The sequence below is a fragment of the Salvia miltiorrhiza genome, chromosome 5 (assembly GCF_028751815.1).
Source record: "Salvia miltiorrhiza cultivar Shanhuang (shh) chromosome 5, IMPLAD_Smil_shh, whole genome shotgun sequence".
Lineage (NCBI taxonomy): Eukaryota > Viridiplantae > Streptophyta > Magnoliopsida > Lamiales > Lamiaceae > Salvia > Salvia miltiorrhiza.
This window is the reverse complement of record NC_080391.1, coordinates 18,582,605-18,608,821: the sequence shown is the minus strand read 5'-3', so window position 1 is coordinate 18,608,821 and position 26,217 is coordinate 18,582,605. Positions and strand designations below refer to the sequence as shown.

Here is a 26,217-nt window from a genome sequence, read left to right as displayed (position 1 = left end):
TTCGCTCCATCCACAGACCTTCCCCATTTCCCCAACCCTCCCACCTCCGCATACCTTCGTTGGCCTCGAATTCCTAGACAACGCTTAGGGCTCTGGTGATGTTGAGGCCCGGCAGCGGGCGCGTCACCGAGGCTATTGTAAGGTAAGGTTTTGATTGGGGGGAGGAGCGAGATAAGGGCGATAGGCCATAGAGCTTCGTGACAGACTTGAAGCGGGCAAAGAGGCAGGGGTTGACCACGGACTCGATTTTTTCTTCGATTTCTTGATCTTCCTCTACCTTCCTCTGAAGTTCTTCTTTGATTTTTTATTTTTATTATTATTATTTACACAAGGCGATTGTGGATGATTGAGGATTGGGAGGCGAGGATGATTGAGGATTAGAAGGATTGGTGGTGGTGCTTGGAAGAGAGCTGAAGAAATGGTTGTCTGCGGACGTTTTGGGGAAGGGCATGTTTGGTGGTGGCGAATGGCGATGAAGAGGCTGAGAGACGTGAAGATGGGAAGGGTCTGCGGTGGATGACCGGAAGATGGGGAATGAAACGACATCGTTTCACTAAAGAAAATCGAAAAAAAAACTTATTAATATATTGGCACATCAGTTTTGATTTTTCTATGTAAGTGACACATCAACTTTGATTTTGCTGGAGGCCCTCACCGTGGGATAATTGCAAACAAATTATAAAATGATGTATTTCGTCGTCAAATTAGAAGGTAATGATATAAATTAGAAAATGGAAAACATCCTATGTATTTTTCGGCTATTACCCCAATCTAATAATAATAATAATAATAATAATAATAATAATTAATTAATCATAGTACTATCTCATTTATTCCCATAAAAATTCTATGATTGTTTCATTTCATTCCTTTCGTCATTTCTTTCTCGTCTAAGTTCGTTCATGTGCTAGTTAATTCACACAAATAGCACGTGAAAAAATGACATGCTAATGAGTGAATTTTAGGGAAAATTACATGTAAATTCACAAATTTTGTTCAAAATCTATATTTGACGCGAAGTTAGGATTTTACAATTAAATACACCAATTTTGTAAGTTGTTCAATTTTGAGGCTGATTTCATTTTCGGTGATCAGAAAAAATGACGTGGCGCCTACGTGTTATCAAGTTAATTATCTCGCGTGGAAATAAAATGATAGTGTCTTATTAGAGTGAAACAAAACAACGTCGTTTTAAACAAGATAAAACGACGTCGTTTTGTTAAATTACTGCTACACCTAAATCTCAATGACGTGATTCTAGTAGATGAACACATCCGTCATTTTTATTTAATTAATTTGCATCATTAGCTGCAACAAATCTCGAATAAGGTTGTGCAAATGGCAGCCCTAATTACTAGATCTTCTCATCACCAAACCTTACTATCCCCTCCCCTTCACCGCCGCCGGCCACCACCACCACCACCGGTGGCGGCATCTGCAGCTCTACCTCATCATCATCTGCCTCATCATTGCAATCATCCACCAGTTCATTGTCTCCTCCAACACCGACCCACTCGTCAAAGGCCGCACCGCCGTCCACCTCTCTCCAATTCGGCGCCTTGCTCTTCGCCTTCCTCTTCCTCGCCCTCGCCCTCCTTCTCTTCGACGCCACGTCGCTCCTTCCTCTCCTGTTGGATGTCTTCTTTGTCGTCGCCTCCATGCTATTCTTCCTCGATTATTCCCTCCTCTCCACCTCATGTGAACTAAGAAATCAGGGTTCATGTGAACTAATACAACTAAACTATAAAACGACATTGTTTCATGTAAAAGAAAACGACGTTGTTTTGTTATTTGTCCGGCGAACTAGAAGGCGTGTGCCGGCGAGCCACGTAGGATCTACGTCATTTTAAAATTTGGGGATAATGAAATCGGCGTCAAAATTGAACAACTTACAAAGTTGGTGTATTTAATTGTAAAATCCTAACTTCGCGTCAAATATGGATTTTGAACAAAGTTTATGTATTTACGCGCAATTTTCCCTGAATTTTACTATGTATATTTTATATTCATCTTATTATTTTTGTAATATTATAATTTTTTTTAACATATTGTATAACTTGGTTATCTCAAAATTGTTCAAATTTATTATTGACAAGTGTATAAAAATAAAGAATTTATTGAAATATATTATTACAAATAATACTTTTGAATGATATCCAACATTCTTGTTTTTAAGGGTGTCAATCGGGTTAATCCATCGAGTTTCGGGTCAATCTTATCGGATTGCGAGCTATTCGAGTTAAATTTTTTTCGGACTACATATTCTCAATCATAACCCTAAACTTTCGGATTTTCAACTAGCCCGTCAGGCTAGTTGGATTCGAAATTTTCAACTAATATATTTTTCTTAACAGTTTTATATTTAAAACATATATACAAATACACGCATAAATAAGTGATATTTTAACATCGATTTACTTATGAACTAATACGCAATTCTTAGAGGGATAGGATGCACACAATTCTCTTAAATGATTATCATGATTTTCTAACTTTTACATCTAAATGTGTTATGTTAAATATTAGATGAAAAATACATAGAAGTAATATTTAATAAATGTAAATAGCTTGTCTAAAAAAAATGTAAATAACTAAGTAGAAATATATATGTATGTCTAAAACTGGCAACAAAAAACCTTTTTTTTTTGGGCCAACAAAAGTATTTGTATTTATTGAACCGTTGTAAATAAGTCGAGGTATTCAAATTTTTATTAGTTGAACAAAAGGCTTGTCAAGCTCGTTTAGTATGTGGCTCAAACTTGAGCTTGAGGCTCATAAACTCAGGAATAAGCTCTTGAGCTAATTTTAAAATATTAAAATTATATATTTGATATGTAAACGAAGAAAAGAAAAGAAACAAGAGAAACAAACATGAAAAGGTGAAAGTGATGACGATTTAATGGCTTCTGAAATAGAAACATAATTGGAGATGGTTAATTGTAATCAATTAGGTTTGTATCTTATAAGTCTTAGCTGAGTCAAGTTTCTATAGATAGCTTTTCTTTTAATAAAAGCAATCACCTTTTGAATGCAAAACACTCCTCACAAATGTTTGTCTACTCTGTTTTCGGTTTCTTGAATAATATGCATCATATTCATATTATATAGAAACTAGCCTATAACATTATCAACTCCAACATATTTCTGCATATCTTTCACATCTTGATAAACCAAGTCATTTTCTGACTGATAGGAAAACATACCAGCTGCCACGATCCAATTTCGAGTCCATCCCCAACCTTCAGGTGCGACACTCGGGCTTCCTGAGTCATCGATGTAAGAGAAACGAGACATTCAAAGTTATCCACACTTAAAGAGATGAGTGTGGATAACTTTTTATCCGCACTTAAACGAGATGTTCAAAGCCATAACTTTTTATCCGAAGTTATCCACACTTAAACGAGACGTTCAAAGCTCAATCCAGTATTGTAGCTTCACCGGCCTTTTCAGCATCACATGAATCAACTTTTTATCAGCGTTTTTGTTTTTGAAGAGGAAGAAGACGAGTGTAAGAAGGTAGCAGCCGCAGCACGAGCATGCTCGAGGGCGCTGATGGCAGCATTGATATCGGCCATAAGTGCCTCGGGAGCTGCAGATATATTCTTTATATCTTCAAACACACTCCATTTAGGCCTTTCTCCGCTAGAACTCATCCTTAAATACTAATGTTAATACTGTCAAGAAACTATGAGCATAGTATTCTTAGAGCTGATTGTCTGCATTTCATTAACCATTTTTGTCAATCCTGCAAAAGGCCCATCATATATGCAGCATGCTCAGATGAATTGTTAACAAACTTAAAGCTCGAAAACAACAAAACGCTTAAATGAATCAAATGTCTGCACTTCAAAAGAGAACAAGAACAAACAATTAACACCATTTATAGGAATCTTAAATTATGATCCAAGAACAAGAACTAGTTAAGATAAACAACAATTCCCAAAATGCAACCTATCTCCTCCACTGAAACAGCTACCAAAAAACTAAGAATTCATTCATCGATAAAAGGAAATTTCATTAATAATAAACTTCTTAGAAAAAGTACTTGGGGCATACCCAGGCTATACAAAAATTAGCCAGCAATGCGGAAAAGCAAGTCCCACAGCAATAAGATACCAAGGGAGTGTTCTACTTTGAGTGATAGGATAGATAAATAAAAATAATCGAGACTTGACTATCATTTACTTTGATGAATTGAATATTGAACTTGTCATGATCATCTAAATCCTTCAAAAATCATAAAAGTAAATGCTCCCAAACTGAATAAGGCAGATGGGCTCTAGATGTCTAAACGAGAAGCCGTCTCAGAACGGTGACAATGAGAAACACAACAAATTTGAAGTCTACAGCCACTCACTACACCAACTACTTCAAATAAAAGAAAAGGAGTTCTACAACACAGCTCATCAGAGTTTAAACTTTAAGTATATGCTTCTACTATAGAAATAGATAGATAAATAAAGGATTATTCTTAAGTTATACGGTGAAGAAAATTGAGACTCAGGTTATAAGTGAACAAATATTTTCAAGTTTGGGCTAAAAAGTCACCATAGAGTCAAAGCTCGAGCTTATAATTTAAGAATAACCCATAAATAAATAAACACAACAATCAGAAACAGCCCAAGTATGTCCCTCCTTCATACACATCAAAATCATAAGCCAAATATTGTCTCCCCTTCAATCAAATAATTCTAGGTTCCATATAACTTTGAGGTACCACTCAAAGTTTCTATGCTTAATGAAAGTTGTTCATGTAAGAAGCTGAAAATTCTTTGTACAAGAATCACATAAAATTTATCCCTGGAGCAAAAGGGAAATGTTGAAGAAATTCACGAGCATAAGCATTAAAGAGAGAATTCAACATCAATTTCACATCATAATCTCACAATCAACAAAATTTATCATTTACCAACTACATATTTCACCTTCATACATATCATCTCCAAACCCAACATCTGCTCAAGGAAACATATACAAGTGATTGGATTACATAAAATCCACAAGTGAAAATGCAAAAAATAGAATCCTAGAATGTCCTGATAATTCAAGGCTGAAAATAGCTAGTAATCATATATGCAATAGAAATTTCCATCAAAACTTTGAGAGTAAATTGGAGTACAAGGAAATGTATGGAAACTAACCTTCCTTTTAGAAAGAGATGATCATCCAACTAACTCGACACTGTATGTTGCTCCACCTCATTTCTTGTTTTCTATTCTCAAATCAGAAACAAAATTCAAAAGAAAAAGAAAAATCATCTCCCAATGTAATGTGATGTTAGTGCGAGTTTATAAAGATAATATTTCTAATAGGTTATGCTTTTCTGTGTGAGAATTGTGAAATTAGTAAAAATATTAATATATGGCCTTGGTTTGCCCTTCCATTAGTCGGTATTCAATAATTATTAAGTGGACCATTATTATATGCACCTATTCTCTTGGTTTTATTTGCTCCTACTTCAGCTACTGATGTGACATATAAACCATGACCAATTATTTCAACTAAAGCGGAATATAGTGTCACCGACTCACCGTCCAATAATTACATTACATAGCTCTGTAGTTAATACCAAATCCAAGTTTTTTTTTTTAAAGGCGCAATCCAAGTTACTAATATTATAACAACAGTAACATTTTTTTTCTTTTCCTTTTTCTATCTCTATTTTGTCATCCACTCCACTCAAAGTTGTAGAATATGTGGCCCAAAGAGGTCTAAATACTTTAATTTAATTTTAGTTTTCTTGGAGAGAACAAATATTTTGATGATTAGGATCCGAGAGTTAGGATATGCTGAGAGCATGTGCAGTGGCTGATCTGAATTCCTGTTCCGGCAATTCGAAGCAGCTGCTGATGGAACCCGAATGAAGAGTTTATCTATCAAGGATTTTTATAGAGTGATAATTAAATAATTTTGTAACTCACATAATAAATATTATAATTATAGCAAAATGGACTACCAAATTCTAGCATTTTCTTAGAGATTTGAGACTTGAGATTTGATTTTTATATTGATGTAGATTAATAGCCTTTGAATACTTTAGCGGCTATGAATTCGACTTGAAAAATTTATAGCGTATTGCCTCGAGCTTATCTTCCTATAATTATAAATTTGACCTGAGAGTCTTCTAATTTATTTTCTCTTATAATTAATGTAGCGCAAACCAGCTCAAAACTCAACACAAACCAACCGCAATATTACGCAAGAACAGAGAAGTAAATGCAAGACGAGAATTACGTGGTTCAACCAATTTGGTCTACATCTACGGGACAAAGAAGTATGAATATTATTGAACTGTGATCGAGCTTCAAATACAAAGATGCATGAGAAATCAATCAGACTTTGAGATGAAAACACACGCTATAACACTAAGTCACTAACTGAGAATAACCCTAGCAACGCAAGGTTGAAGAAGACTGCAATTAGTTATAACGGTCTAATTACTAAAGAAAAGATCTCGGCCCTTCATCAAATCAACGGCTCAGATCTTAACTAACTAATAGACCTCAAAAATTGCAAATAAACCCCTCTGTTTCATACTTTGACACAGAAAGTCCTTGAACTTCAATATACAACCTTTTAATTTCTTGGATAATAGCTCACAATTAGAACGTAGCTCGAAGGTTGGATGAATAATGACAAGCCTAATCAACGGGATACAAACACAAAAATAAGGAACAAGAAAATATTGATCCCCTATTGCAGAGGGGTGAAATTTCTTGATGTGTAATTTGTGTTCTCCTATTCCCTTATTTATAGGTGTAGATGAGCTAAACTAGAGATTCATAAAAGGATTAGGATAAGACCTCCCGATAGGCTTAAATAATTACTCCCTCCGTCCATGAAAGAACTTCCTAGGATGGAGTGACACGGGTTTAAAAAAAATGTTGTTGAGTGTATTGAGAGTGGATTAAAGGTAAGTTGAGTGTATTGGGAATGGTGAAAAAGTATTATAATTAATATTGAGAGTTGTGAAAAGTGAAAAGTAAGAGTAATTATAAGTGGAGGGGTATAATCCAAAAATAGGTAGGGAGTTTTTTTGTGGACGTCCCAAAAATGAAAAATATGAAGTTCTTTCATGGACGGAGGGAATAGAAGTTAATTATAGTTGAAATTTATGTCTATCAATATTAATTCATTCAATTAAAGAATTAATATTACGCTATCTATCCTCATCCATTTTAAGAATATGGCTCATTTTTATTTAATTATTTCTCGTATGTAAGATAGTGCATATCCATTAATTAATTTAAACTATCAGATAACTATAATTAATCAATATATTATCCAAGAGTTTTAACTGCTCTAACATTATTATTATTATATTTAGGATTAATTCCAATCGGTCGGATTTCTAGTACAATAAACTTTATTAGCACTTCAAGAGGATGATCAACTCGACGCATCAAGACAAGATTTTATAGTTCGTTTATGTTTACATCAAAATCAAGAAGAAGAAGAAGAAGAAGGAGAGTTCTTCAATCATCAAAATCAAACAAGGAAAATTATATAGTTTGTTTATGTTTACAACTTAGATAATTTATCAAATTTTAGGTCATTGGAGCATCCACAATGATAGAGCTTCTTAGAGCATCCACAATGCAAGAACCCCTTTAGAGCTGTATAGAGGTGGGCCTCTCCTTAGAGTCATCCCCTTCACAATGGAGGCTCTATATAAGAGCTCTATAGATTTTTCATCCTATTTTTAAAAATCGAATTTCAAAATTGAAATTTCCATTAAATTTAAAATGAAAAATTACAATAATTAAATTTTAAATTTAAATTACGATGGGATAGGAGTGAATCGTGCTCAAATATGCTCGATTAAATCTTGTTGGAGGCGATGATAGACTTGTTTATCTCGCTCAAAATTCCGGCGGAGATCCTTGCGTAGCTTCATGAGTGTTGCTCGACGCCTTCTTTTTCCCCTCCTCTCCCCATTCCGTAGCATTTTCTCATTCATCCTCAATTATCATGTTGTGAAAAATAATGCATGCAAATATGATATTGTTGAGTTGCTCTTTTTTCAAAGTCGAGCAAGACCTTTGATAATAGCCCAGCGTGATTGAAGAACGCCAAAAGCTCATTCTATGTCCTTCATTGCAGCTTTTTGCACCACTTTAAACCTCTCTTTTTTCTCGTTAGTCGGGAATGGAGGACTCTTCACGAACGTTGTGCAATCTGGGTAGATGTCATCACTTAAGTAGTACCCCATACTGTAAAGAGAGTCATTGGCCTCGAATTGCAACGGCGAAGTGCTTCCCATAAGAACATCATTAAATAACGACGACTGGTTCATTGATGTCGTTGTTTAAGTCGGGGACCCCAAAATAAGCATGCTAAATCCACAGATCTTGGGATGCAACCGTCTCGAGAATAATCTTGAGCTTGCTGTGATCACCAAAGATCTCCTCATACGAAAATGTTGCTGAAAAACTGCTTCACCCCATAGCGGATCGTAAGCGATGTAATCTTGATAAAGGCATTCACTGGGGGCCTGACGATCGCGATTAATAAATGTTTTTTTCTTCAATTTTTTTTTTCTTTTCAGTTCGATTTTTGCTAAAACCAAACCAAACAAATTTTTATTTGACTTTAAAAGAAATAAATAAAATAAAAAATAACGAACCGAACCGAATAAACTGAACCCCAAAATCAAAAAAAATCGAATAATAACGAACCAGACCAAAATAGTCCAATAAAACCAAAAAATCAAAGAAAGAAAATGAAAAATAAGAAAAAAATAAAATAAAATTGTATTGAATATCAAAATTATATATATGTATTAATATATTATTAAATAAATATAATTGTTTTTCGATTTTGTTCGGTTTTTACAGAACCAAACTGAATCGAATCAAAAAATCGAACCATATTTCAAAATTTCGGTTTGGATTAGTTCGGTTTCGGTTATTTTACTCACCCCTAGTTATTGGATCCCTTTGAAATTTTCAAAAAAAAAATTAGAAGTATTTTTTGTAATTTTATAAATATCGTTATAAAAAATAGAAAAAATATGACTTTATCTCCAGAGTTATGAAATTGAGTTATTTTACATTGTGATTGACATAAAAATAAAGTTGAATCGACATTTTAATAAAGTGAACACATAATTAATTTATACATGTCATGTTTGGAGCCTAAAGATTCATTTTTTGAATTTTATATTGAAAACCACTTTGCCTTCTGAAATTTTATTCTTCTTAATTTTTCAAAGTTGCTTTGTATGAACTTAAACGTTAATTTTGAAAGATTTTTTTTATATATAATTTAAATGATATTATAATTCTATTAATGATTATTATTCATATTTAATTTAATTTAATCTAATTTAATTTAATTTTTTATTTTAATTTAATTATTAATTTCATTAAAAAAATTGGACCCGCGGAGTGAAAGTAAGCCATTGTTCTTAATGATACATGGTTTTTAGTATATGATACAACAACTTATTTCAAAAAAATTGGAAGTTTTCAATTTCTTATCGAGTGGTTTTATGTTGTTAAATTAAAATTGCTCGAATGCTCAACCCTAATCACCGGAGTGAGAACTATACATTTCAGAGTTACACCAAATCAACAAGAAAAGCACTAGAACAGTCATAATGAATGCCTTAATCATGCTGAAAGAGATTTTAGCAGCGAGAATAACATTTAAAGGGTGTTTGGCTAATCTTATTTTAAAGAGCTTATAAGCCTGACCTCACTGTTCACAGACAGGAGGTCGCACCGCTTGGTGTTCCCTTGAGGACATAAGATGTAGTTTTTTAAGATCTTATAAGTTGTCAAAGTGTTTGGATAATTAAGCTTATAAGCTAGAAAAAAAGAAAAAAATAGAGAGAGAAAATTTTTGTTAGAAAGAATAAATCGAAAAGAAATAAAATTAAAATGATATATAATGAAAATAAAAAATACTAGTTGAGTTATTTTTGTAAAATGAGTGTTTCTAATAAGAAAATGTGAAAATAAGTTGGGGTAGATGAACTTATTTTTTGGGGAGCTTATAAGCTCTTAGAAATTAATTTTATAGCTTATAAGTTATTTAAGTGCTTATTTTACCAAACACTTTGAAGGAGCTTATAAGCTTTTAAGCAGCTTATAAGTTGTTTTAAAGAGCTTATAAGCTCATCCAAACACCCTCCTTCCCGCTGTTCTTCACCGCCAATAATATATGAATTTCCAAATTAAATTCCTGTCACTAATTTGCCACTTCATCCTACCTTTAGAACAATCTTCATGAACTCGTAAACAAAGAAGCTTATTGAAGCCGAAGGTAATACCTGACATACAACCAATAAGGTATGAGATCAACATATGATCTATATGCACAATATTTTAAAGAAATCATCATTAATACCCAATTATTAATTCTCCTCAACTCAATTAACAAACCATAGAGAATGATTAAATAATTCAAGCCAGACATGAACAACGCAACAATCAAAGTTGTACTTATTTCACAGTAGACATCTCTATTTTACAGCAGAATTTAAACTCTATTTCCAACCATAAACTCTATTTTACTGTACAAAAGGAATATTACAAAATATTGTTGTTTATTTATTGTAATCTGAATAATATGTCAAACTTATTTAAATAGAATTAAAATATTATTCATTTATATTAATGCAAAAAATATAAGTTACAAATAATATATTCTAATAGCAAATCTGAGCCTCGCATCAAAAGGTACATCCGACGAGCGTTTTTTCACTCCACGAATATACCATGCAATCATGCATCAGTAAATATTAAAAGAAAAAGGTATTAAGAATAGCTCAGCTGCAGTGCTTCACTATATATATATTGCGCAGGCACTGTGTGTATTTTACAACACAGAAATAGCGCAGAGTTGGAATGGTCTCAATCTGCAAAAAAGTGCTGAACGCTATTTTACCTCTCCCGTTGGAGGTGCAAAAGAGTATGCAAGCACAGATCGAAACAGATATTCCATATAGAATTTTCTGATACAGTGTAACACGCAGTCATCAATAAGTATGTTGAATAAAAATTAGCTAATTGAGTTTTGATGATTCATTCATTCAATTGACACTATATTCAAATCCATGAGGTAATGTGATGGAATTCTAGCTATCTGCTGCCTAGGTTTCTTACTTTCTCTGGGTATCCCAAACCATAAGCATGTTACTTAACGAAGCCTGTGCTGTCATATAACAAGTACATTTGTGTCTGAACTCATTCAGATGCAAAATAAGAAGGATAAACAGAACCATGAAAACAATATCCGTAGATTTCCTTTCTGATATTCAAGAAAATTATGGAAGAGTCCCAACAAAGAGAAACAAATGATCTTAGGCATAATGACTAATGAGGAGATGCTTTTTGTCGACATTTGAAAGAAGGGGAGAAATAAGGTAAATACTGTAAGATATACCTGTAATAAGCTGGGAATAAGACCTGCATAAAGAGCAGGGACACCACCTTGCTCAACTATCTTGGCACAAGTTGCAAATGTACCCATCCTAGTTGCACGGCCTTGCAGTTGGAGCTGCCTTCTCACGACCTCAAACGGGTAGGTAGCAGCTTCAGCACAAGCACCTGCAATGGCACCGTGTAATAAAGTTCTCACCGGTCCCAATTCCAGCTGCTCAAAAGCATTCAATTCTTGATGCTGTTTTTTCAAATTCTGAATTCTCTTTCTTCCATCAGGTGAATGCAGATAAGCTGATTTCAATATGTCATATACGCCATAAAACACTGCGCCTGAGGGTGCCATGCTTAGAATTGAGGGCAATAATCCCTTGTAAAGAGAAAGAGCCCCTTCATTTTGAACAACGTGTCGAAAAGCGCCAATGACTCCACCCAGTACTTCCCCTCCAGGTGCCACAAGCCTGGTCCGGATCTGAAGCAAGTATAGTATAAGTGTCACCTCTTGACCAGATACAAAATTTGATTTCTATGTAACGTCAAGGATTTTTCTCTTGATAAAGAGAATAACATACATAATTGTAAATTCTATTCAGGTAGGACCAAAAGTAGCACATGAACAATTTCATCCCACCTTCCATTCTCTGATGGGAGTAGAGCCATTTACCTTTTTGTACTTTGCATTATATAGAAACACTTTGCTAACATAGTTTGACTATGGTTTCATTCATTGACAGATGCAGAGTATTTGTTAGAGAGAAAGAGAGAGAGAAGGCAATAAAGTGAATTTCTTCCACCGACTTCACTAAACTCTCTTCTTTTACATCAAATTGCAGAAAACATGCTCTCTGGTTTATATTATCTCCTAGGCTTCCTTTCAATCCATTTTGCAACAAATATACACGTGTATGTAGTTCAAATTTCTTGAAACACCTGTATTTACCAACAACAAAAGGATGGATTCCACAATAAAAAGTGGTGGTGCTTATGAGCAGAAAACTAAACTTATTTCTGAAATCATTTTGCTTAAGGGACACTCAGATTTCTCCTGTAGAAACAAAGCGGCTTAGGAAAGAGGAGTGTTACAACTTGTGACAGAATTATTGACCCGAATAATTAAAACTACATGACTAGAGCTCTTTAAGGATTGCCACTCACAGTATCCAGGGGCAAGCAGAGGACAGTAGCTGTGATACCAGCTGCAGCACCCGCAATAAATCTCTCAGAATTCGTGGTTTCCTCATTTCCGGATAATTTTAGAAGCTGCTTTCTGTATGTATCATAAGCACAGAAATTAATTGCCTTGAAAGGTGCAGTGCGCAGTATGTTAACAAAATTTCCCTTCCAAAAGCCTCTCAAGCCTTGCGTGGTTGCTATTCTTTTGATGAGCATGTACAAGTCTCCCTTCTCGCCACGAACTATATACTCCAACTTCAGTCTCTCGAGTGGAGCAAGGCAAGTTCTGTTTGAACAACATTTCATCAGCACAAATGCTGCTCTAGCAATACAAATGCAAATTGTAGGTCTGGCACCCCAATATCTTCTTCTACATGTTAAATTAGACACAATCTGTTTCTTGCAGGACATTACTGGAAACAAAAATGTTGGTGAAATTATAATGACTTGCTTTTTCATCATATTATAATATCCAATAAGGTTTCCAACTCTTTATACTATAACTTTGCAGAAGTAGAATAACTAAGTAACATTACAAAAACATAATTAAAAATTAAAAAACTAGAACACAGAAAAAGGATAAGGGACATACCTTGAAACCATTGCAGCAACAGCACCAGCGCACAAATGCTTGGTGGTGTTCATCGCCCCCTGCCCCCTTAACCTCATCTTGACCCCCTTTTCCGGCTTCGTCACGGCGGCTGCGGCGCTGCCAACCGCCTCATTACGCTCACTACTTCCCGCAGATTCCGTCGAGTTGCTAATTGCTCTATCATTCCCTTTAACAGACAAACTTAAACACAAAAACTCGCCCCGTTTTCTCCGAGATTGCACGGGGCGACTGTAACAAGAAACTTCGCCGACAACTTTATTGATAATTGACGAAGGAATAGCGCTAGAATCCAGGAATATTCCACCGGGAAAGAAAAATGAGTTATTCGAGTTATCGGGTATGAGCTGAGTAGAATCGTTCAGCCGAATACTGGATTCAAACATTTTGTGATTTGAATTCGTATAAACTTGGGGAGTGATGAATGATGTCAGGCATTTGGGATGTTAATGCTTGAAAATCGAAATTTTAGTGAATAATCATCGAACGGTATAAAACAGCTAGCAGAGCTCTCAGCCTGCATCAGTATATCACAAATCACAATGTTCTTCTTGTTGCAAACCACTTATTTTTCCAAAGTAATGTTGTACTTTTCAGAGGCTCTCTTGGTTATTACAACTAATTTTCCACGATCTGTAAGATATACAAATATATAAAAAAGTATAATAAATATAAGGATTAATAGTCGGAAAATACACGAACTATTCTCGAATTTGCATTTTACACATCATTTTAAAAAATTGCTCCAGAATACATAACCTTTTAATTTAGTTGCAATTTGCACACAACAAAAGTTCCGACAACTCTTAAGTTTGACTGCAATGACGTGAACAACATTAAAGATTACATGGCATGACACATGGCTTTTTTAACACACTGGCAACACACGTGTTCAAAACGACGTCGTTTTGAATAGAAATTAAGTTGTCTTCTCTCTTGATATTTTGAAGAATTTTCTTTAAAAAAATAATAAAATAAAATAAAATTGTAGAATCCTTCTCTCCAGCACCGAATTTTTTTTGAAGAACCCTTCCACCGCCTCATCCCGACCCCAGCTCCTCTCCCTTCTCGCTGAGTCCGGCGCCACCCCCAAACACAGATCAAGTGCCTCCATGGCCTCCGCCATCGCCGCGCCCTTCGTATGAGAAACCCCAATAGTAAGAATTTGTTATCGTCCCGCCTTCTGAGAAACTCAGCAGCAAGAATCCGCCATCGATTTGTACAATGGCGTCCAAGGACGCCACTGCTGCCGCCCACAATCCAGCCCACCACGCCTCATTCACGGCAGCGCTGAAGAAGCAGTAACTATAAGCTAGTATCGAGGTTTCGATTCTGATTTTGCCTCGAACAGGTCCAAGTCGATGGAGATGAGAAATTGATTGGGGATTTTGGTCTTTGATTTTCGACTGGAGCGTAGGTCCGCCGCACTCCTTCTGAGATTCGGCGCGGCGAATCTGGACAAATTAGTGGCAGCCCTAATTTCGTATGCCAAATTTGCATAATTTCTTATTACAGTTCTAAATCTCACGAAAGCCCTAATGCACAAATTGGTCAGTGGTGGACGTCGTATACCACCATATAATTCCTGCAATAGCTAAGAATTAGTATAGTTTAGTAGCAAGCAGGGTCGAACCACAGAGAACGGGTAATTGCAATCAATTTCCTAGAGATCTAAATTGGTGTAGCCACCACGCCTTAATTTTGAGAAAATTAATTATAACTAAAAAATCAAATAACTCAAATAACAATCTAGAAATTAATCAATAAAAGGTAACTCGTCTCAAATAAATCCACACTAATTCAAAGCTCTGATCATCGACGCAAAGATTAATTAATCCCTATCAACCAACTAGTTATAGGATACCGTGATACGCACTGACATACCCCAATTCCTACTTACTGTGTCGATAGACGGCTGGATACCTCAGTCCTGTCTATTTTCCTTATTAAAATATAACCTAACTGGATTCGTCATACTAAATTTAATATTCTAATACCATTAAGAAGAAGGAATCCAATTTAGACCAATTATCCTAGATACGCTAGTAATAATTAATCTACAAATTTATTCCTACTACGAACACGGTAGTTTTATCACTAATCAGCCTTATTCCAACAATTACAGATTGGAGGTGCTAATTGACTGTAATCTAATTAAATCTAAGTTGATCAGGCTTAAATAAAATCAGAGCTAAATTAAATCTAAGTTGATGAGGTTTAAATAAAATCAGAGCTATCTTTAAACACAAGGAATTAATTGGAATCAATAAGAACCAATTTTAAAATCAATTAGGTCTCACATATTAGTGATTCATTATTCTCGCCGAATTAAGAATTTAGCACAATAAAATTAAATAAAGTAAACATAATTAATAATCGAATGAACTGGAATAAATAAAATTGTCACCAAAAATTCGAACTGAAATCAAACGCTAATCCACTGTCTCCAGCCAAAGTTAATCTAACAAATAAACTAAAATTTCCGCCGCTAAACTTCTAGCCTTGCCGTCTAGAACTCCCAAGCTTCCAATCCTCATTATCGCCGCCAATGCCTTCGAGTCCCCAAGATGTTCAGCCGCCAGATGAAAGTAAAAGTGAATTAATCCAAAGTCCACAAGTTGATTTAATCCCTAATTCCTACTATCTACTAGTTCATGGCCAATGAAAATATAGAGATAAAGTAAGCTCCTAGCCCAACTAATAGCGATTCTACATTAGTGGAGTAAATCCACTAAAATAATAATTCTTCAATTAAGATAATTAAACTCCTCAAATCTTAATTCTTCGTCTTTGGATCTTCTAAAATTGCAACAGAAATAGCTTTTCTTCTACTTTATTCTTTTCTACTCCGTCAACGTCAATCTCTTCAATTCCTGCACCAAAATTCACCTAATTATGTATATTAAATTCTATTAAAATACAAAATAATCTAATAATATGAACAACTAAAATACACACATCAGTCAGCCATTGTTCAGAGAAAAGGGCGGAGATGGAGGATGGAGGATGGCGGTGAGGCGGCGGATGGATCTCGGCGAGTCGGCGATTGCTCGGGAGAAGAAGACCCAAATTTCTTCTTCTTCTTTTTTTTAATTTTTTTTTTAAATTATACTCACAAAACGATGTCGTTTTGAATGTTGTAATGTAACAACAAAACGATGTCGTATTCCTACATCGGAAAATCGTCCACGTCAACAAAATCCGACAGCCACATCACCACCGATCAAGATGATAGTTAACGTGAGTGCAATTTGCAATTAAATTAAAAGGTGGTGTATTCTGAGGCTATTTTTGAAGGTCATGTGCAATATACAAATCTGGTGAAAGTTCATGTATTTTCCGGCTATTAACCCTAAATATAAAAAGACAAATATAATATATTTAAATATATATATATATATATATATATATATATAATAAAATGATCTTTAGCTCTGTTCACGAAAATTATAGTACTCCATCCGTCCCTGAAATAAGTTCATCTTTTTCCTTTTTGGGACGTACCTCAAATAAGTTCTCCTTTCTTTCTTTCCTTTTTTGGACAACTACCCCACTACTAATAATACTTTATTTATTCTTACTTTTCACTTTTTCACCACTCCCAATACTAATTATAACACTTTTTCACTTTTTCACCACTCTCAATACTAATTATAACATATTTTTCTCCACTATCAATACACTTTACCATATTTCCTTAAAACCCGTGCCGTCCCCAAAGAGGAACTTATTTTGGGGACGGAGGGAATATGATTTAGGGCACAAGTTTTAATAAATAGATTGCGATATATGTTTAAAGTAAAAGAGAGATCCACCAAAATTAAATGGAGAAAGAGACAAATCAAAGTTGATGTGTTAAATAGTACTCCCTCCGTCCCAAATGAAATGTCCTATTTTTCCTTTTTGGGTTGTCCCAAATGAAATGTCATGTTTCCTTTTTGGGAAAAAATAATGGATAATAAGTGTCTAATTAAATTACTAATTTAGTCTTAATTAAAATCTTAATCTTTTAAACCTTAATTAAGTTACTTTATTGTAGGACCCACTAAATTTTAACTTTATACAACACCACTTAGTACTCTAATTAACTTGCTCCTTAATAATCATGCCCAAAAGAAACAGGACATTTCGTTTGTGAATGCTTTTTGGAGGGAGTAGTTTTTTGTAAATATTAATTGTGAATGAATTTAAAAATAATGAGTAGTTTTCCAAAAGATTTTTTTTTTTTTGTGAATAGATGAAGTAATATATTAAAGATACCTATATAAAACAACGTGGAAAACTTACCTATGTACAATTTTATGAGTACTATTTTCATCATCATCTCCATATATATCATAATTTTAAGACCTCAATGATTAGTAACTCTTGATACATATTGACTTAATTTGTATTAATCGTCATTACATAAGACACAACTAATGAAAATTGTCAACATTGAAACTTGAACAGTAATTTTAGATCTGACGACGTTAACGATAATTGAAGTATTAAAATCTTATGTTCAACATTATGTCCACTTTAAAGTCTCCGCTTCAGAACTTGCAGACCAATAATAATCAATATAATTTCATTACAATTATCTATATTTCTTAATAGTGTAACTAAAGTTTAAACTTTAAAAAATAATGGGGTAATTACCTGTAAATCCATAACGTTTACACGAAATTGATTTTTACTCCTATTTTAAAAAATCTGCCTCTAAATATATAAGCTTTCATTTTTGTGCGGTGATCGATTTTTATCTTACGTCGGCGCCGGAAACGACACGGTGGCAACCGGAATTGACACAATGGCAGCTGAAATTCTCCACTTGGCACATTTATGACATGTGGAAAAAAATAATAAAAAAAAAACAAAAAAAATCCACATCGTCATCTTCCCCAATCTTCCCCACTCCCAAACCTTAATCTCCCCTCCCCACCCGCCGCCGCCACCAGATCACCGCCTAAAATTCCCAACTCCCCCTCTCTCTCTGGTCTCACACGCTATGTGTATATATATATATATATATATATATATATATATAGGGTTAGTATCTATTGAGAATTGTCATTTATGTAAGAATTAAGAATTAATATCCACCTTAGATATACCATAAATCAACGACTATGATTAAACATTTTGATGAATTTCTCTCACCCATGAATAACTATAAACTGGCCGAAAATTATGTAAATGGGCACCAATGTAATTAGCACATTTTCGGTCAACTCCCTAATCCCTACATTTAAGGCATATTGTTTATTTTTATTTTTTTGGAGAATCAATATATAGCTTTTTTAATTTTTTCAAATAGCATTCTTGGTTTATCGTAGTCTAAAATAAAATTCTATTTTGCAAAATTGAGAGTCGTTGAACATATAAATAATTTTGATGAATGAGTCCATAATTTTAATGAACATACGTATTAAATTTTGATGAACTTTTCAAAATTATTGATTTGATCATCAAAATTATATATATGTTCAAAATTTATTTTGATGAATTTTTGTTGAACATACGTATTTAATTTTGATGAACTTTTGCTGAACATACGTATTTAATTTTGATGAACTTTGTTGAACATACATATTTAATTTTGATGAACTTTTGTTGAACATACATATTTAATTTTGATGAACATACGTATCTACTGTTGATGAACATATCAAAATTATTGATTTGTTCATCAAAATTATTTATATGTTCAACAATTATAAATTTCGCGACATATTTGCCAATAAATTACATTCGACAAATTGTAAAAATTGTTCATCACAGTTAATGAACCATTAGTTTAAAAGAACATCTAAAAAATTGAAAAATATACAAAATAAAATAAAATAAATGAATACAGATGTAATTTAAAATAATTTCAATATCAAAAAAATATTTTAATTTCAAGATTATAAGAAATATGTTCTGAATTTTACAAGCAATACATTTCACAAATTACAATGATCGAAGACTAATTGATTAAAATCGAATTTCAAGAATAATATCAATATATCCTGGAAAAAAAAATTCAAGAATGGTATATTTGCCAAAAATAAACATGTTTGACTTTGCATAATTATAGTGAACCAACCGTTAGAATATAATGTGATTTACTTTAATAACCTTTTGCATTAAAAAACGTATCAAATCAGCAAAAAATGGGGGCCGTTGGATTTGTACAAATCAAGGCTTGAGATTAATTCTCAATTCTCAAAACATATACAATTCTCAATAGAACTTTTCCCTATATATATATATATATATATATATATATATATATATAGGGAGAGGTTCAGGAAAGAACCATAAATAAAAAAAGAACGGAGAACCATTTTCAGCCATTCGATCATCAAGATCTACGGTGGATACATCATCTTGTTGGATGAATGCAGATCCTGGGTTCGAATCCTGAAGGGAGCAATTTTTTATATTTTTTTGAGTGCATTAATTTTAACAGCGAATGCATTAATTTTTACAATGAATGCATTAGATTTGATGGTTCTCCCGTTCTCACAAATAATGTAGTTCTCTCTAGAACCACACCCTATATATATATATATATATATATATATATATATGTATATATATATATATGGTTGCATTCTATGACAACCACTCCCCTAGATAGAGAATAAAGACCAAATCAAGGCCATATATATATATATATATATATATATATATATATATATATATATATATATATATAGGGTTGCATTCTATGACAACCACTCCCCTAGATAGAGAATAAAGACCAAATCAAGGCCATTCATTGAATCTCAATCAACGATCTAGATTGCATCCGGATTTAATTTTTTATGTAATTAAAAATTGGTGATTAGTATTTATTTAATCGAAAAAGGTCAAATGTGTAAAAAATAAATTGATCGAATTCATCCCGTTGAACAAATCCTGAAAATTCCTCTTTCCCCATTCTGGGACATGATCTATTTCAATTAACATTAGTATGTTCATTTGTTTTTATACGAACATATCGACGAATATTAGTATGTTCATTTGTTAGGAGTGACTAAAAAATATACAAAAACGGCTGATACACAATATTTAGCCAATTTTTAGGGATTTGGTATATCTTGCCAAAAATAAAAGAGTGCTGAATGAATTTAATTATGGACGATATCAGTTACAGAATATTATGTATTTACTTATTTGACCTTTACAGATTTAAATACAAAAAAAATCTACAATTTTTTGGTCCATTAGATTAAGCAAAATCAACGCACAAAATTTGATCTTTATTCTTTATCTAAGATAGTGGTTTCCATTGAACTCTTCCATATATATACATATATATATATATATATATAATTATTAAAAAAATGTGGGGGCACGTGTCCCCATAGAAGGTAGTGTAGACCCGTCTCTGATTCCTTATATATATATATATATATATATATATATATATATATATATATAGGAATGGGATCATATAGATCTCAATGCTTATAATAGATCCCTAGATCCAAATCTTGACCACACATTTATGACATGTGGCGCATCAAGATGGTGACACGTGGCAACGAGCTTCCAAGCATTTCAAGGCAAAATCTGGAGGGGTAAAATTGGAATGTAATTTTCGGATTTAATAATTAAAAAAAATATATTTTTTTTTAGATTTTCTCAAAATAGATATATTTTAGATGCATATAGTTTCACCCAAAGATGCATAAAGTTTTCACATGAAATGCATAACTTTGAACAGAAAAATGCATTTAATTTTTTTAATTTTGGTATTTTCACCGCCCCCCAATCCAGCCCACACCACCCCCCAACCCTCCCCATTACCACCCCCCAAAAATAGGCATGTTTCACATGCATATAAAATCAAACAAAAATGCATAAAGTTTTCACATAAAAATGCATTAAATTATACAAAAAATGCATTTCATTTTAATAAATCTGGTAGTTTCGCCACCCCACCCCTGCCCCCCCCCCCACCCCCAAATTTTGTTTTTCAAAAACTGATTTTCTGATTGCTGGCCCACCCCCACCCACCCCACCCCCCCAATTTTTTTTTTTATTTTTTTAAAAATTGATTTTCAAAAAAAATAAATTTTTGGGGGGTGGGGTGGGGGGTGGTGGGTGGGGGGGTCAGTGGTCAGAAAATCAGTTTTTGAGAAAATAAAAAAAAATTGTGGGGGGGGTGGGTGGGGGGTAGGGGTGGGTCAGTGGTCAGAAAATCAGTTTTTAAAAAAATAAAAATAAATAAAAATTTTGGGGGGGGGGGGGGGGTTCAGGGGTGTGGGGGGTGGGGTTGGGGTGGGGTGAAATCTTATGCATTTTTATATGAAACTTTATGCATTTTTATATGAAAGTTCATGCATTCTCGTATGAAACTTTATGCATCTAAAATATACCTATTTTGAGAAAATCTATTTTTTTTTTTTTTTTCAAAAATTACATTCCAATTTTACCCCTCTCCAGATTTTGTCTTGAAATGCCTTGCCATGTGTCACCATCTTGATGCGCCACATGTCATAAATGTGTGGTCTAGATTTGGATCTACGGATCTATTATAAGCATAGGGATCCACCGGAACTCAACCCTATATATATATATATATATATATATATATATAGGGTGTGGTTCTAGAGAGAACTGCATTATTTGTGAGAACGAGAGAACCATCAAATCTAATGCATTCACTGTAAAAATTAATGCATCCGCTGTTAAAATTAATGCACTCAAAAAAATAAAAAAAAAATGCTCCCTTCAGGATTCGAACCCAGGATCTGCATTCATCCAACAAGATGATGCATCCACCGTAGATCTTGATGATCGAATGGCTGAAAATGTTTCTCCGGTCTTCTTTTATTTATGGTTCTTTCCTGAACCTCTCCCTATATATATATATATATATATATATATATATATATATATGGTGTGGTTCTAGAGAGAACTACATTATTTGTGAGAACAGGAGAACCATCAAATCTAATGCATCCACTGTAAAAATTAATGCATTCGCTGTTAAAATTAATGCACTCAAAAAAATAAAAAAAATTGCTTCTTTCAGGATTCGAACCCAGGATCTGCATTCATCCAACAAGATGATATATCCACCGTAGATCTTGATGATCGAATGGCTGAAAATGGTTCTCCGGTCTTCTTTTATTTATGGTTCTTTCTTGAACCTAACCCTATATATATATAAATATATAACTCCTATCCTCACATCATGCTTATCCCAAAGAAAAGAATATAATTTGATGGACTAAAATGTGCCTGCTCCCAAATCACTCTTCACATAGTTGAAAGAAATCTACAAAAACAATGGATTAGTTTCCAATTAATATACGAAATTCCACTTATTTTTATCATTTTAACACTATCTTTAAGATATTGCAATAATGTCATCAGCTTTTGAATTTATTGAAATTATCGAAATGTTTACATGGCGAATGCAATACAAACTGAATTGAAAATAATACCAAGATTGTGAAAACCGTATTTTGGCAATGTCGGCTTCGGTGAGGCTGCCATGTCGATTCTCCATGTGTTAATTTTCCAATATATGGAAAAGATAGTGACATTATTGCAATGTGTTATCAAAATGACAAATTATACAAATTTCTGTGCATTAATTGACATTTAACCCTAAACATCGATCAATATCAATAAATGGAGGTTGTCACAAAACAAAAGGATGAGAGACCTTTCATACACCATGTCCCTCTATTTTATAGCTATTTATTACAAAAGAAATAATGATATTATATAATGAATCTTAACTAATATTTATCACTAAAATTTTTATATACACTAACTTTAGATAATTAGAGTTAATTAGTAATAAATTATTAATTCAAAAATCAAAAAATAAATACTATAAAAGATAGTAGTAATTATAAAAGTGAACCCTAGATGATTATTTTAAAATTGTAGCAAAATATAACTAACTAACATTAAAGAAAAATTAAATAATTTAAAACTAAAAAAAAATTGACAGTGGCACAGGAAAAATGGGATAGACTAACCAAAACCATATTATAATTAAGGTGGTCTTGGGTACAATTGAGTGTACCGTACCATCAGATTGAACTGCATCCAAATTATGATTCACATCATAATTCAAACATGTATCCTGACTTGAATGGTGTAAATGACAATATTCGAGTATACAAATGGCAATGCTTGTAATTGACACTATTATGTGATATAAATGATACTGCGTCTAAAAGACACAATATAATATTGCAAATGACGCTATAAAATTGTAAATAATATTATAATATTTTAATGATATAATTATATTTTAAAATATTACGGTATCATTTATATATAATCGAATAACATCAATTATTGACAATATCATTTGTATAAATAAAATAAGGGGTTATTGCCGGAAAATACATGTAGTTTGTCAATTTTCTGGTTTATAACATGACTTTATAATTTGACCAGAAAATACATCAATTTTCAATTTAATCGCAATTATAACATGACTTTATAGTCTGACAAGAAAATTCACCAAGTTTCAATTTATTCTCAATTATAATTTATAACATGACCTTATTTAGATTATTTTTCATCATAGATGTATTAATATTTATTGTATTTATATTAAATTGTTATGTATAAAATATTGTTAATTAATTGATTAATTTTTATAAAAATTAAGTTAGATGATTAATTATTTCATAATATATATATATATATATATATATATATCAAGATATTATATTGATGGTTTAAATATATATATATATATATATAATATACACACACATATATATATATATATCTACATTTTCAACACACAAATGCACACACACACACACATATATATATAAATTTGATTTTAATATTCTATTAATATATTACATATATAATAAGTATTTATTTATTTAAGTTATGAAATTATAAAATATTAGGACCAATAAATAATTTAAGTACATATATAATAGAAACTATGTTAAAATGTAAATAATATTATATATTATTTACATATAGATGTATATTTATCAAATATATATGTATATATATATATATATATAGTATATTGTGAGATGAAAAGAAAATTAAAAATATTTAATGTATTAAACTTTGATATTATTATACTAAATTAATTACAAGGTCATGTTATAATTGAGAATAAATTAATTACAATGTCATGTTATAATTGAGAATAAATTGAAACTTGATGTATTTTCTTGTCAGACTATAAAGTCATGTTATAATTGTGATTAAATTGAAAATTAATGTATTTTCTGGTTAAATTATAAAGTCATGTTATAAATCAGAAAATTAACAAATTACATGTATTTTCCGACAATAACCCCATAAAATAATATCATTTACATAATTTAGATCAATAGGCAAGTTTGGAAGAGAATATCGATCAAGGTGCGGGTCAATGTTCTAACCAAGTTTAATTTTTGTGATTATAATTTGGTGTTAGTCAAAAATCAACACGACATGACATTGCAACCTCGAAAAGATACAACGAAATAATCTGTCCTCTTATTATTTTAATATTTTACACGACAATAAACACAAATGACAGAAGGGTTTGGGAGTTTGAAAACGAAGAAGCGTAGTTCATGATTGTTGAATGAATTGTGCACAGCGAGTGATCAAATTTGTGGAATTTAGGGAAGTGGGGTCCATGATGTGGAAAACATGGTCCTCCCCTTGAGTCTCGAAGAACTCCGGTTTCCCCTCCCATTTGCTTTTTGTCAAAACCGAGTAATAAAGCCTTCCTCTCTCGCGCAGAATATCATTCCCAGCTACACACACAAGAACCCTCCCACAACCCAACCCATCGAGGCTCGGAGCTCCGCTCACAAACGGGTTGATCAGCGGGTCGTCGCAGCCGAGGTCGGAGGGGCACACGAATCGCCACCACTTGTCCACCACCGCTTTGAAAACCGGATTCTCGGCCTCCGCTCCGATCGCTTCCTCGCCCCAGAAGTAGGGTTGAATCATCAAGACGCCGCGGATCTTCAGCTCCCCCAGCGCACGACCCGGAGACCCGGCCCGAATGGAGAGATGGTGAGAGATGTTGGCGCCGGCGCTGTCGCCGGCTAAGAACACTCTATCGAAATCCACGTGTTCCGTGATCCAGTTTTCGGAGGCGGCGCCGGAGAGGTGAGCGGCGACCCATTGTAAGGCGGCCCAGGAGTCGTGGTAGGCCGCCGGGAGAGGGTGCTCGGGGGCGAGGCGGTAATCGACTGAGACGAGGATGATTTGGGCGTGGTTTACAAGGATGTTGAGCATGGCGTGGTACTTGGGATCGGCGGTGGAGGAGATGCAGAATGCGCCGCCGTGGAAGTAGATCACGAGGGGGAGTTTGGTTTGGTGGTGGGCGGCGAGGTTGGGGCGGTAGAGACGGGCGGAGACGCCGGTTTCCGGGTGGAAGAGGACGTCTTTTGAGGAAACGCCGGTTTCGGGGTCGAGAGTTGGTGGGGCGAAATCTGTGCCTACGAGTCTCTCTATGGTTCCATCTTGGTATACGCGTAGGTATGGTGGAACCTCATCGACTACAGTCTTCGGATTCATTTGAGTTTCTCAGAGAGAGAGATAGAGAGGAAAGAGTATGCACAGAGTTGAACTGCATAAGAATGCACCCTTTATATTGGGACTTAAAACATTTTCAGCCCGTTGTCTTGAGAGTTGGCTTGGCTAAATGATTTTCCTGACAATATCAGTGTTCCGAGCTGATTACGGACAATGCTTAATTTTTGTGGTGGTCCAAAATAGGATCTGATTTCAACTTGCAAAAAAAATACTATAAATCAAGTAATTGACTATCAACTTTTAAAAATCCTATCAAAATTACAAATTACGATATAGATGTGATCTAATTATACAATTTTCCCATCAAATAATTAATTCCTCGTTTCACGAAATATATATATACTCCCCCCGTCAACGAAATGAGTACCCATTTGTGGACGGCACGGGTTTTAAGAAATGTATGGAGTGTAGTCCCACTTTTTGAGTGTATTAATTAAAGAGATGTGTGGGGTACATTTGCCAAAACGAAAAATGGGTACTCATTTCGTGGACGGACGAAAAAGGAAATATGGGTACTCATTTCGTGGACGG

The 26,217-nt window shown here is 33.6% G+C and overlaps 2 protein-coding genes and 1 long non-coding RNA gene across 4 annotated transcripts; all 3 read right to left on the bottom strand.

The window, feature by feature from the left end:
• Nucleotides 1-2,997: 2,997 nt before the first annotated feature.
• Nucleotides 2,998-5,422, bottom strand: LOC130986526 (uncharacterized). The gene is made up of 2 exons (XR_009089296.1): nucleotides 5,142-5,422; nucleotides 2,998-3,745 (listed from the first exon to the last, which is right to left on the bottom strand). It is a non-coding gene; the product is annotated as an uncharacterized LOC130986526 (long non-coding RNA).
• A 4,064-nt stretch (nucleotides 5,423-9,486) lies between these two features.
• Nucleotides 9,487-13,786, bottom strand: LOC130986525 (probable mitochondrial adenine nucleotide transporter BTL3). 2 transcript variants are annotated; one of them, XM_057909956.1, is made up of 4 exons: nucleotides 13,153-13,786; nucleotides 12,543-12,846; nucleotides 11,392-11,859; nucleotides 9,487-10,276 (listed from the first exon to the last, which is right to left on the bottom strand). In XM_057909956.1, exons 1-4 carry the CDS (start codon nucleotides 13,554-13,556, stop codon nucleotides 10,208-10,210), a joined length of 1,245 nt encoding a protein of 414 aa, XP_057765939.1. In that variant the 5' UTR covers nucleotides 13,557-13,786; the 3' UTR covers nucleotides 9,487-10,207. The 2 variants fall into 2 exon arrangements, with proteins under 2 accessions (XP_057765939.1, XP_057765938.1); XM_057909955.1 differs by having other exon boundaries at nucleotides 9,487-11,859.
• Nucleotides 13,787-24,608: 10,822 nt separating this feature from the next.
• Nucleotides 24,609-25,973, bottom strand: LOC130986524 (probable carboxylesterase 2). The gene has a single exon (XM_057909954.1). It carries the CDS (start codon nucleotides 25,666-25,668, stop codon nucleotides 24,709-24,711), a length of 960 nt encoding a protein of 319 aa, XP_057765937.1. The 5' UTR covers nucleotides 25,669-25,973; the 3' UTR covers nucleotides 24,609-24,708.
• Nucleotides 25,974-26,217: the final 244 nt, after the last annotated feature.